This window comes from Trachemys scripta, chromosome 5, assembly GCF_013100865.1.
Source record: "Trachemys scripta elegans isolate TJP31775 chromosome 5, CAS_Tse_1.0, whole genome shotgun sequence".
Taxonomy (NCBI): domain Eukaryota; kingdom Metazoa; phylum Chordata; order Testudines; family Emydidae; genus Trachemys; species Trachemys scripta.
Genome location: NC_048302.1, coordinates 29663840 through 29678156, shown reverse-complemented (window position 1 = coordinate 29678156; position 14317 = coordinate 29663840). Strand labels below are relative to the sequence as shown.

General features: G+C 41.6%; 1 protein-coding gene across 1 annotated transcript in view; it reads right to left on the bottom strand.

Annotated features, from left to right (window-relative positions):
- Positions 1 to 2639: 2639 nt before the first annotated feature.
- ARHGEF38 (Rho guanine nucleotide exchange factor 38) overlaps positions 2640 to 14317 on the bottom strand; it is a 61791-nt gene continuing 50113 nt past the window's right edge. Inside the window, exons 10-12 of the mRNA XM_034771431.1 lie at positions 10580 to 10778; positions 10157 to 10413; positions 2640 to 3044 (exon numbers count right to left, since the gene is read on the bottom strand). Of these exons, the coding sequence (XP_034627322.1) occupies positions 2859 to 3044; positions 10157 to 10413; positions 10580 to 10778 (642 nt within the window). The 3' untranslated portion in view covers positions 2640 to 2858. The remainder of the gene's footprint in view (positions 3045 to 10156; positions 10414 to 10579; positions 10779 to 14317) is intronic.

The following is a 14317-nucleotide window of genomic DNA, read 5'->3' as shown; positions in this document are numbered from 1 at the left end:
AGTGAGTAGTGATTTTGGATGCAATCTGAGACACTTGAAAAGTGGCTGATATTCATAGTGTGCATACTCAGCACTTTCTCAAAATCAGAGACCTTTAAGATGGGTCAGGCTGGGCACACAAATACTGAGGCATCCAAAATCACTAGTCCCTTTTTAATATCTTACTCCCTAGTTCTTTCATTTAACTACAGTCCCTAGCATACAAAGCTTCATCACTGTGCTTGTAGGAGCTTATTAAGCCTATTACACACAATTCAGCTACTTTAAAACAGTTTTCAGGCTACTGCAGATAGCAGATCCTCTCTAATTAAGATATTCTGAAATATAAGACATGCTGAAAAACTTCTTGTGGGGGATCTTTCCAATAACAAAACTTTTTTGTTGTTTGTAGTGCAAAATTAGTGCAATTTGTTATTGGAGTATATTCAACTCTACGCGCAGGGCTTTGAGCCCATAGTCCCCATTAAATATAATGAAGGCTGCGCAGCACCAAGCTGACATAACAATCTACCCCAAAGCTTTTTGATTTTTACTTGACATAAAGACAATATTATTTACAATATCAACTGCATTCTGAACAGATCGAATGAGATGGTAACATTTGTTGAAGGGATGGGCACATTCCACTCATGGAAATTGCAACAGCTAGGTACAATCCTGTGCATCACAAATAAGGCAGTGTAACCACATTGTTATTTATTTATCATTTGGATTGTAATCAATCACAGAAGTTCAAATACCAAAATCTGTATGTCCATACCAGTGAACTCTCAAGCCTTTTCTGTCATACAGTGTACAGAGGGCTAAAGTTCTTCCATGACCTGCCACACTTCTCCTCTTCTGCGAGTTCAACAAGTGTCTCTCCCTTTCTTGGAAAAATTAAAGCTAGATTTTTCTTTTGACAGACCTCTTTGCACTTCATGAGCAAATCTACCTTCTCTCATCCTTCCTTTGCTGGTAGTCTCTTTTTTTTCTGAATCCTATGAAATGGTTTCATTCATTTTATCTTTAAATGGTACATTTGGGCTAGGGGAGCAGGAAACATGCAGTCAGTGGCTTTGCCTTTGACTGTTGCCTATGTGTATTGTTGACCATTCAGTCTGATAATCAATTTTCATTGTATTGTCACTATCACGGTCAGTCATCAATGATGTTGTAGGACAGAAAATACCTGACAAGGGCTTATATGTTAGTAGGTCACCATTTCAGGTCAGAGGTGGGCTGCAGGTCTTATCTGATGACTACTGTAGTCCATAGGAGTCTTTCCACTGTGTAATGGATAGGAACCTATAAGAGCAGTACTGCAGTGATCACATCTTTCCTCATAATTTTGTATTTCTGTGTTCACTGATGATATCAGAGTATTTAAAGCTATTTTAGTGATAAAGGTTGGCCCCTAATCCTGCAAACACTAGAAAATCTAATTATTGCACAGTCAAATACTTTTAATTTTTTTCCACTGTCCAATCTAATGGTCGTATACTCCAAGAGTAATAGAAGCATCTGAAGAAGATACCGTGACACACCATGAGTCCGGGCACCTAGATGCACTTCCTCAAGGCATTGTTCTCTCAGTGACTAGACTTGCACCCCCAAAGGGGTCACACAAGCAATAAAGCAGTGGTTTTCAACCTGTTTTATTTGTGGTCCACTAAAAAATTTCAAATGAACGTGTGGACCCCTCTAAAAATTCAACCTGTGGTCCCTACCATAAAAGTTTTAGACTGAAAACTGACTGAACAGAATTCCACTATAAATGTTGCATGTGCTCAGCATGGCGTTTGATGCAATGTGAGAAAGGGCGTTAAACTGTGGGCTTCTATGGTAATGACAACACTTCCAGGTTTTGACCTGTAGGTGGGAGTATTCACATACTTTTGATTGATCAGAAAAACAGAATGCCTTTTCTGGGATCTAAAACTTTATTTTCATAGTCACCTTTTGCAGACCCCTTAGACATAGTCTGGGGACCTCTAGGGGGCCTCAGATTGAAAACCACTGCAATAAAGCATTCAAATAAAGGTACCACTTGATTTTATTTTAAAGTCTAATAACTGCAAATAATCAGGATTTGGCAATGTGCAGGTCTCCAAATATAAACATATTAGTGGGGCATATATCTAGATCTATATAGTACAGATTTAAGTTATGGAAAATTACGCATTGTGCATGCTATATATGTCATTGTCAAAAGATAACTTGCTTATTTCTCAACCAACTTTTTTTATTCCAAATTTGGCAAAGTGCACTTCTCTGAGTGAAGGTTAGGTACTTGCCAGGTTTTAAGTTTTAAAACAGCTCTTTTTGAGTGATCAAGTACCAAAAAGGACAATGTTCTTAAAAGACAACTTTTTTCATCTCTAATAATTAATAAATGGCTCGATGGACTTCCTGTAAATGTTCACAGCCCAAAAGTAATGTTCTGAGCATTAATAGGGAGTTGGGATGGAATAGTCATCTCAGTCTGAACAAGAGAGTCTTTACAGCAATTCTGATGACACAATTTATCCTTTTCCAAAGTTAATTCTCTTGGGTTCACATATTATTTGCTAAATACGTTGGAGAGGCACCCATAGAAAGGTATAAGTTTAGCTGTGCTTTGTATGTGTGTGTTAACTCCTGACTTATGAAGTATGTTACTAAGAGAGAATCTTGTTAAACACTTCCTCAGGTCTTGACAAAGTAATGGTTTTTAGCGTGTAGGAGTTCTCAGTGTAGCCTATGTACCTCTCCAGATATTATAGCTGGGTTATAAACCACATGTGCGTTCACTCTGTTTGATGTAAATTATAACAGATTATTATTCTGACTATAAGTCTCTATTTCAGAGAAAATAGTCCCAACAATCCTTTCTGTTCCTATGCATATGTCATCTTCCCAAGGTAATTAGCAGGTACATATCCTTTCTGTCCTTTGGCTTCTGCTAACCACCATTCTTTATTGCCGCTCAGGTCAGAAAACTGGAGTATCCGAACCCGCTGGTACTCCTGAAGACTAAGTTCCTGATGGCTTCTTGCTTGAAATGCATAAACAGCATAGAAAGTCTGAAAAAAGAAACAACCAGCAGAAATGAAACCTGAACTGATAAATTAATGGGACATAATGTAGTTAAATTTTATCTTAATATATAAAATGTACTCAGAATGGGGTACATTTTATATAAAAAGGCATTAATACAAAATAAAACTGATAATTTCGACAAAAAGACCCAACGAAATCCCCTGTAACAGGGTATGCTGGCCCTTTAAGAGTAGAGGGGGCCAGAAGACCCCATTCCAGGGAGTTGGAATGAACAAAGGCCCAGAAAATGGCCTGGTAGCAGAAGAAAGGAAGTGGTCCCAGGGAATAAGGAGGTGGATGGGAGGAAAATCCCAGGACACTGTTCTTTAAGGGACTGGTGTCAGGAGACCTGTAGTGTGGGTTAGGGCTTCCCTCTCTTTCAGTCTATCAGGAGGAATTTTCTGGTGAGGAGGCAGACTATAGGCTACCTTCTCCCTCAGAACAAAGATGAGCTACAGCTGCTTCGGCTGGCCCCCAGTTGTAATGAGGTTGAACATTGAAACTGACAATGGAGGATGTGTGGGGAGAGAGAAAGTTGCCTTGGACTATGAAGGAGAAGAAGTAGGGGGATGAGGAATGGTCTTAGATCAGGAGAAAGGGGGGGAAAAAACTCAATATTTCAGGATTTAAAGAAGTAATTAAATGAAAAACAGGATAAAAGTCAACATTTCATAATTGTCAAATCAATGACAGAAGATGTGAAAATAGGAGATGTTAACCCAACGAAAATGGCAGAATGGTACAAAAAGCTAAAATGTACAAAAAGCTAAAAGAATGCGGAGTGGAGATCTATTGATAAAATGTACACATAAGGAGCAAGCTGAAAAACTTCTTTAAAATGTAACCTAAGGTAAAATGAAGGTTACTCATCAACTGGCTAAATTCCTGACTGAAGCAAGAGGGTGACGTATGGAGTGCCACTAGGATTGTCCGAGGATGATATAAAAAAGACAATAGGCAACGAAAGTATTTTGTTAAATGACTATTTAGTGGGAGAGGGAGAAAACCAGCCACTTACAGCTGTACACATAACACTTTGTCAGTCATAATAGGGCAGCTTGACCGAATGGTCAGAGACGGGGCAGCATCAGGGTCAATTCAGAAGTCACACCATAGATCAAAGCCAGAGTCAGGAGCCAAGATGGTCAATGCTAGGGTCAGAATCAATAGCCATGCCAAGGATTAAGCCAGAATTGGAGTGAGAAGTGACACTAAGGGTCAAGTTGGAGTCACTCACTGGAACTAGGGTGAGGAACCAGCAGCAGGAACTTAGACTCAGGGGTCTGTTCAGCAGCAAACCCAGCAACTAGTTGCTCAGCCAGGGAGTGGGACAGGAGCAGGAAGCTTTATGCCTGGTGGTGTCCAAGCACAAGTCTGCTGCCAGTCACCTGACCCAGCTGAGTCAGTGGGTGTAGCCTTATCTGTAGTTCCCTCATCTGACTTGGTGGTGCAGCAGGTAAGGCTCTTGCGTAGCAACCCTGCAGATAAGGGCGTGAGTCTTATACCACCTGGCATGCTTAATGGAGGGATGATCCTGGCTAGGATCCAACTGTGGTATCTATTGTTCTATATTTCCTCTCCCCCACCTTGTGAAACGCTATGATGGTTAGAGGTTTGGGCATGCACCAGCCATTTGTAAGGGAACAATGAGGTGGAGGAAACAGAACCTAGTTGCACAGTGCTGCATATAAAGAATATACAGTATCAGAATGAACTAGGGAAATACAAACAATTAAAATTATTCGAAAAGTATCATATGTTGAGGCTACCAAAAGGTAGCCACTGCAGAAAATAGAAAAAGAAAAATATATTGGGCAGGGAGGAGAATATGAGAGGAATGGGAGATGATATATTGCTTGTAGATAAAGGGAAGTTTATAACATTCATTAAGAAGTAATTAACTGCACCTTGCAGACGTGGAGAAAAAATGAAAGGATTAAAATCATAGCAAAAGCAGCAGAAAAAGATCTAAAAATAGACAATCTCTTGATAGACCGCATTCACCCAATTTTAAATGAAGAAAATAATACAGATTATTAAAGGTTTTAATGATCCTTAGCTGGAATCCTCATAGTTTAATAATGTATGGAGAGGAATTTAAGAAAGCCATCTTTGAAATGGGAAAAAAGGCTCATGTTATATGTGTGCAAGAAACATAGCTAATAAGTAAACTTGTGTTCAATCTACCAGGATATGATATACTCTAGAGGAATCAAGTGGCTACCAGAGGAAGGGGTGAGGGATCTGTATATTCATAAAAGACTTAGCAATGTCAAAAGGGTGTGCAGAAACTAAGTTTTTAATATAGTGCTACTGAGATTCCGATGCAGAACAAAAACATATATAGATTTTTGTTTATAATCCATGTAAAAATTAGTTATTTTAGAACTAGAAAAATTAGTTATTAATGTAAAAAACCCACTCACAATTTGTGGCAATTATAATAGTCATAATGAAATATGGAAAAGTAAGAAAACTATGCTTAGAACAATTTATTGATATATATAACCTACTGCTAATGAATGCAGGAACACCTTCTAGATTTAATTCCGTGAATAGCTCCGTTTCTGTTTTGGATCCAGGAACTACAACAAATAACATAGCTAGTAAATGCAGCTGGGAATTTTATAAAGAAGACAAAATAGGAAGTTATCACTTCCCTATGCATATTGAGTACCAAGGTTGAGGAAATGTCAAACACACAAAAAGAGTTCCTAGCTGGAATTTTCAAAAAGTTGACTGGGACCTTTTCAAAATTAAATGCGATGAATATTTTTGCAGTAAGTATATAAGTAGCAACCTAGGAGAATTCTGTGATGATATAATAAAAAGAATTACAGCAGCAGCTGATCTGGCCATCTACAAAACATCAAATTGCCCCCAGTGTAGAAATCCGGTTCCCTGGTGGAATGAGGATTGCAAATTAGCAATCAAGGAAAAAAATAAGGCAAACAAGCAAGCAAAACACACAATTAATAGTAAAGACTTAATGAATTATAAAAGGTGTAAGGTCGTGGCACAAAGGATTATCAAAAAAACAATAAAAAAGAAAGTTGGAGAAAATTTCTGTGGGAAATCGACAAAGATTCAAATCTTTCAGAAATATAAGCAAACTCACAGAATGAATGGAATTCAAAGTAAAAGTAAATGTATAGCTGTTCTTATTGTAAACAATGAAACTGAGATCTCCAATTTAGGAAAAGCAGACATTTTAGCAAAAGAATTCCAAAAGGTCAGTATTGATCTGATCAAAACAATGAGTTTCATGAAAAAAGAGGTTTATTGAGGATAACTGTGAACTATTAAATGGCTGGAGAGAATATACTGATGATGCATAAAAAATTTAAGTATGCAGAAGCTTATTGTAGCCATTAGGAAAAGGAAAAATACAGCTCCAGGTAAAGATAATATACCGTAAGTAATGAAATGCTTCAGCACAGGTCAGAAGGGAGTCTAAAGATTCTATTGCAGTTAATATAAAGATATATGGGAAAAGGAGTAATGCCAATAGACTAGAAACAAGCTTTGCTGAGACCAGTTAGTAAACCAGGCAAGGTACATACAAGACCAGATGCTTATAGGCCTATTGCTTTCACATCATGTGTGAGGAAAATAAGGGGGAAAATGATAAATATAGGATAGTGAAATGCTTGGAGAAAAATGAGGTTCAACGTGGTTTCAGGAAAGGAAAATTCACAGTTGAGACTAGAAACAGAGGTACAAAAAAATATAAGGACTAAGAACTTTATGATAATCTGCCTGGACAGCGGAAAAGCAGATTACATGTTATGGAGGGAAGGAAAGGCCTCCTGTTGTAGCCAAAATTGAAATAAAAGGGAGAATGTGTGGTGGATAAGGGACTTTTTAAGTGATAGAACTATACACGTCAAAGTGGGAACAGCTTTATCAAAAATGGACAGGCTTACAAGTGGAACTCCACAAGGGAGAGTTATCAGCCCTACTTTGTGTTCCATTATGATAAATGACCTCCCGGAAAGTATGCAGATGGGAATAGGTATTTCCTTTTTCACAGACGACTGTGCTATATGGACTAAATATAAAAGACTTAGAGTAGCCGTGGAAAAGACAAATTAAGCACTCCAGAGAATTTCCAAGTGGGGAAATAATTGGGGATTTAAATTCTCACTTGCAAAAACCAAGAGAATACTTTTAACGAGGAAGAAAATTAGGAAAGAATGGTGAGAAAGTCAGTAGTTCAAAAGTTTAAGTTTCTTGGAGCAATGTTTGATAATAAATTAACTTGGAACAGTCACATAGATAATATCATACAAAAGTGTAAAGTAGGATGAACTTACTTTAAAATGTAGCTGGAAACAAATGAGGTACCAATAAGAATGTATTGACGATGTACAGAGCATTGATAAGAGATGTGCAATGGGCTGCAGCTGTAATTTTATCTGATTCCTTGTCAGTCACAATGACAATCAGAACAGGAACTTCAGAAAGTCAAAATGCCATAATAAATGAAATAATGTTCCTAACTACAGAAATAATGCAAGCAGATATCTCTATTACAATAGCCATGGGTGGTGGGTATAATAGGACAGACCCCCAGTTGCAGGGTTTGGCGGCAAAGTTTTTGTTTTATTATGCCCCATGAGGTTCTGGGCCGCCTGAGGAGGCCCATACCCCTCCTCAGCCACCCTGGAACCTGCATGGGGCATATCAAAAGCATCTTCTAACAGACGCCTTTTCCCTGCGTGGGTTGGGTCTGGGGAGGGGAGGCACGGCACGGCTTTGGCCAGCCCAGGGCTCCTCTTGGCAGGGGAGTGGGGCGCCTGGGGCTTCGGCCAGCCCGGGGCTCAGGACTGGGGGGGGGGGGGCTTAGGGCTGCGGCCAACCCAGGGCTCCTCCAGTCGAGGGGAGGGGGACACTCCAGGCTGCCCTGTGGCCAGCTCAGGGCTTTTCCGGGCAGGAGGGAAGGAGGTCTTGGGGCTCTGGCCGTGGGCAGAAGGGGCGGAGCCGGGGGCTAGGCTCCCCAAAGGGGGGCTCTACCCACTGCCCATGACAATAGCACGGATTCCAGTACATAGTAGAATATCTAGAAATGAGATGGCTGACAGAACAGCAAAACATGCTGTAAAAAATGAGGAGGTACATATTAAGATAACCTTAAATAGACAAGAATTCAAAAATGAAGGAGGTTGCAAAGGAGTGGTAAGAACTATGGATTAAGGAAACAAAAGGATGAAAGTTCTATGATGTATGCTAAAAAATCAAAGATAATACTATACTCCACAATCATGGTGGAAAAAATGAAGTAGTAATTTTTAAAGTGTTAACAGGTCATTGTGCCTTAAATGGTAAGTTAAACTTATTAAAAAGACATAAAGACAGGCTGTGTAAAGTGTGCAAAACCAAAGAAACTGTTGATCATGTTCTCTGGCACTGTTGGCAACATTCTATGGAAAGAACGTTTCTTTATGATAAATTGAGTCGACTCGGAATCAAAGATTTTTTCCCTAAAGGGACTAGTGAGAATGTCAGGGAAATGGAATAGTGCAAAAAAGGCCTTGCTGTGTTTCCTTAGGGATACTAGAGAGAGAGAATAGATTAAAATATATATATATAATGTAGCCAATAATGAAAGAAAAAAGTGGTGGCCATGGCCTCAGGTAATGAAGTTGCTGCACCAAAAACAACAAAGGAGACCGTGAAAAAGAAGGAAGCCAGGGTTGGAGGGCTGAGCTCCAGCCCAAAAGGCTGGGACTGGTGGCTTTGGGTAGTGCAGATTGGGAAAGAGGAAGAGCTATAGGTGTGGCAGAAGAACCATGGCTGAGTATGAATGTTTATGTTATTGTTATGGACTTTATTTTGGGAACTCTAAGGATTGCTTGCACATTTTCTGTTATTAAACTAGCCCTAGGTGTGGGGTGCTATGAGCCAAAACAGAGACTATGTGTAGTTCTTTTAAGGGGTGCACAAGTGGAAGGCTAACAGGAGCAAAATGCTTGCAACGCCACCTCTGGCCACAAGGGGGCACATTGTCTGGCTTTAAGATTAAGCTAGATAAGTTTATGGAGGGAATGGTTTAATGGGATAACATGATTTTAGTCAAATGAACAGCTTGCCATCGCTGGTAAATAGTATCAATGGCCAATGAGGGTCTGGCTGGAGAATCTTGCCTACATGCTCAGGGTTCTACTGATCGCCATATTTGGGGTCGGGAAGGAATTTTCCTCCAGGGTAGATTGGCAGAGGCCCTGGAGGTTTTTCACCTTCCTCCGCAGCATGGGGCAGGGGTCACTAGCTGGAGGATTCTCTGCGACTTGAAGTCTCTAAACCACAGGATTTGGGGACTTCAACAGCAGAGTCAAGGGAAAGGGGTTGGGACGGCTTTGTGGCCTGCATCATACGGGAGGTCAAACTAGATGATCATAATGGTCCCTTCTGACCTTAAAGTCTATGAGTCTATAGTACATCCCCAGAAAAACCATACTCAGCCCTTTAAGTCACTGCTGAAAAAGAACCAGACTAAATAAACAAGACTGAGCTAGGGTAGGTCCCACACATTTAAATCTAGCAGCTGCTAACTTGAGCACTTCAGTTCTCTCAATCACCAGATGTTCTATAAGGCACACATTGCAGCAACCTGCTCTAGATAAAGGCATAGGGTTCCTTATCAGAAAAGAATGGTCATGACCTTCTTAGTAAAATAGATGAAAACAGCACAAAGCAGAGCTAGCTGCCTCAGTAGGAATTACCCCAGCTCTCTTTGTAAGGGCGGGGAGGTGGCTTTACTGTCCAGGAGCAGCTAGAGGCATTGGGTCTGCATGGGGTGTTGCAGCTCCACCCTTCTTTCAATTCAAGGTTATGGCTAAATCCCACAATTTAACACATAAGCATTGATTACCTTTTCACACATTGTGTGGTTCATTAAAAACCCAAGGAACATTACATCAGAGGACCTGGAGGGTAAGAATGTTGTGTGAAATCCTACGGCATCCTAATAGATTAGAACAGTCCTTTTATAAACTAAGGTTTCCCCTTTAAATTGTAAGCAGTAGTGCACAACTTTTATATTTGGAATAGGAAAAACAGATATAGATAGATATGCTGCATATATTATGCTTACATGTTGATCATCCATGTCGTGATCAGTCTCTGTCCCATTAATTGTAGGTTTTTCACATAGGCTATTATTAGATGAGCTGCTGTCACTCCTCTTATGTCCTAGATTTCTTGCACTGCTATCATTGGTAGGCCGTGAAGAGACAAAAAGGCTGATATTATCGAAATCGTCATCACAGAAACTGGTTTCTGCTACATCCTTCTGCACCTTGGCTGGATTGTAGGGCTTCAGGAAGGAGGAATACACATACCCTTTATGAACTAGATATCAGATTAAAAAGAAAAGAAAAATTATTTCAAATATGTTTCAGTCACCTGTTTTTACAAACTGTTGATCTGATAGAGGTAAACAGATGGGCCTAGACTGAAAAGAAAATCAATAGCCAAAAGGAAAGCTGTTATTGGGATGTTTGTGCAAAGGACTTACTTCCTGTGTCAACACGCCACCTGCTTGTACTTCCAAAGGGATCCTTTTGCTCAACAACAGCCACCAGCTCACCTTCATATAAATCAATATCAAATTCCTGTGTGGCATTGCATTTGCGCTTAGCTTGATATAGTGATTCTGTGCTATATATAGACAGTAGCTTGGATCTCTGGCTCTCTGTCTGACGTGGAGATTCAGGCTAAAAACGGGAAAAAAAGAGACAACATTAATTGGAAGCAATGTATTTTAAGACTTCTGGATTAACAGCTGTGTACAAATGAAACTAATGCACACCAGTCTGATTGCAGCAATCTACATTTGAACAGGCAGAGCATGCACTTACGTGCCCATTGTCAGTTAGGAGTATAATTTCCTAAACTGTGCCCTCAAACCTGTGAGTTTTGTGTGAACTGTAGGTGTGTGTTGTCACCTGTTGCACTAATGGCTGAAACTATAGTCACTGAAGGATAAAAAAAATGTACTGGATGTGAACTGTCAGATATTTGGTTTATGCAATGTTGTTGTAGCTGTGTTGGTCCCAGAATATTAGAGATAGTACCGTACCCATCTTATTTCTTTTATTGGACCAACTTCTGTAGGTGAGGGAGACAAACTTTGAGCTTACACAGAGCTGTTCTTCGGGTCTGGGAAATATACTCAAAGTGTCACAGCTAAATACAAGGTGGAACAGATTGTATGAATAGTTAACATATATTTCAAGGGAACATTCAAGGTGAAGTGACCCATTAACACCTCTCCAAGTCATAGGAGGAAAAGAAAAAAAAGGTGGATGGGGGGTTAAGTGGATTAGAAATTGTAAACCATAAATCCAAGGTCTTTATTCTGTCCATAATTTTTAGTATCTAGCAGATTTATTAATTTAAGCTCCCAAGCTCATCTTTCAAAGGTGTTGTGCGGGTTTCCTTTGAGACTGAAGACAGAGAGGTCAGATACAGAGTGATCACTGTGTGAAAAGTGTTCGCCTACTGTTTTTGTCTTTTATCATTTTTCTGTGTGAGTTCACTTAAGAGCATAGTGAAATGAGACAATCACTGTTCTCTCAAATGAACTCATACAGAAAAATTATTAAAAGACAAAAACCTGTGGGTGAACACTTTCACAAAGCGATCACAGACCTGAAGAACTCTGTAAGCTCAAACGCTTATCTTTCACCAACTGAAGTTGGTCCAAAAAGAGGTATCACCTAACTCACCTTGTCTCTCTGTATCAGTGCACTTACAATTCCCATGTAAAATGACTGAAAGTATTTTGAAGTAACCCAAAAACTGGCATAATGTACTGAGGTCATATAACATATTACAAGTCAGGAGCCAAATCAGGAGCCCTGGACTGTGATATTATATTAAATGACATTGCTATATAAAAGGCAACGTATTAATTATTATTATATTAAGTGGAGCTCCTGCAGTTCTGCACATTTCTAGACTACTCTGTGTGCTAGGTATGTCTGAATTCCATGGTAGATTTTTCAGCTCCTGCTCTAGCTATATAAAACCACTGAACCCACTCACAAAACTTCAACAAAATAAACGTTGCAAGATTAATGTATGTGTGAGAATATTTAACAAGTGAAACAACTATAACTTGCATGCTCAGTCTTAGGCTGGGTCTAGACTACAGAATTAGTTCCTGGGCATAAATGCTTTATGTTGACCTAACTATGTCAGTGTCGACACTACACTACAGCCTTGCTCCTGCTGATGTAAGTGCCCTACTACTCCAACATAATAACTCCACCTCCACAAGAGGCATAGGGCTAGTGTCGGTGTAGTTAGGGTGACGCGTTCCTTACATTGGCTGTTGGCTGTCTTGTCATGTCTCAGCTGAAATTGACAAGAAAGCCGGCTCCCAGCTCCCCAGCTGGGCTGTTGCCAGGTCTCCCCTCCAAGTGGTGCTGCCATCCAGGCTACCCACTGGGAGCTGTGCTGCCCCCAGAGGTCCTGGTACTCTGGGCGTAGATCCTCCCGCCGGAGAGGAGAATCCCCACATGGCTCCCCTCCCCCCACTCCCAGCTGGTAGTGAGAGTGTGAGAAGCCCCCAGGGACAGTGGGGCTCCCAGTAGGGAGCTGAATGGAGCTGAAAGCCCTGGCTTTTGGCCCTCCATGTTGCCCCTCTTCAGTCGGTGGAAGTGCTCCCGGTGAGGACACACCCCACCGAAGAAGAAGGGTAGTGCGGACATCAGTCACCACAGTAACTACTGCGATGGCTGTAAGTTGACCTAACATAGGTTGATTTAAGATTTTGGTCATAGGCGCTGACTCCATGGGTGCTCCGGTGCTGGAGCACTCACAGTGAAAAAATGGAGGGTGCTGAGCACCCACCAGCAGCTCTCCATTAGCTCACCCAACATCCTCTAGTGCAGGGGTGGGCAAACTATGGCCTGGGGGCTGCATCTGGCCCTCAGACATTTTTATCTGGCCCTCGAGCTCCTGCCAGGGAGCGGGATCCTGGGCTTGCCCCGCTCCACGTGTGCCATGGCTCTGCGCGGCTCCCAAAAGCAGCATCATGTCCCCCCTCCAGCTCTTACACATAGAACAGACGGGGTTCTGCACACTGCTCCCGCCCCAAGCACTGCCCCCACAGCTCCCATTGGCTGGCAATCATGGCCAATGGGACCTGCAGGGGCGGCACCTGCGGACAGGACAGCATGTGGAGCCCTCTGGCTGCCCTAGGCGTAGGAGCTGGAGGGGGGACATGCTGCTGCTTCCGGCAGCTGCTTGAGGTAAGTGCCACCCGGAACCTGCACCCCTGATGCGCTCCAGGACCCCAAGCCCTTGCCCCAGCCCTGATCCTCCTCCTTCCCTCCGAACCCCTTAGTCCCATCCTCCTGCACCCCAGAGCCTGCACCCCCAGCCAGAGCCCTTACCCCCCACACCCACACCCCAACCTCCTGCCCCAGCCCAGAACCTCCTCCCACACCCTGAATTCTTCATTTCTGGCCCCACCCAAGAGCCCCCACCCCTAGCCGGAGCCCTCAGCCCCTCCCACACCCCAACCTCCAATTTCATGAGCATTTACCCCTGGCACATTGAGAAGTTGGAGCCTGTGATTATGGTGTAGACATACTCTTTGTGGCGTTGCACCCCATATGTTTTATGGAAATATGCTTATAAGTGTGAATATGATGTAACTGGAATATGCTTTATGCAAAAAGTATCTTGTAAGGTATCATTACAAAGCTTATAATATACTGAGTGTGTTCATCCTATTTGTATGCATGTATCATTCTTGTATCTGACGCTAGAAATATAAAGTATAACTCTAAGGTCCTATTGTAACTATGCAAAGTGTGGGCCATTAATGGTGGTTTAGAATCTTGATGGCTCCCATTGACTAGGACAATTGGTTGTAGGTGGTTTATTTACCTGCAAGCCTTCCTGTGGACATGTGGGTCAGCCCATGGGTAATGAAGAATGAGGTCTTACAGTGACATGTGACCATGTCACATGATACTGGAATCCATCTTAAAACTGGTGCTTTTCCATTTAGAAGTAGGGGTGGGGACCCAGAGAGACAAAAGATTCCTGCCTTGTGCCAAAGCTATAAAAGGGGGTGGAACAGAACAAAGGGGGCTGCCAGTCATGAGAAAACCCGTAGTTACCACCTGAGCTGGAACTAACAAGGACTGTACCGGGGAAAGGATTGGGCCCAGATTAGGAAGGAGTCTAGTCTGTGAAAGAAGCTTATTGGAACATCTCTGAGGGTGAGATTTTACCT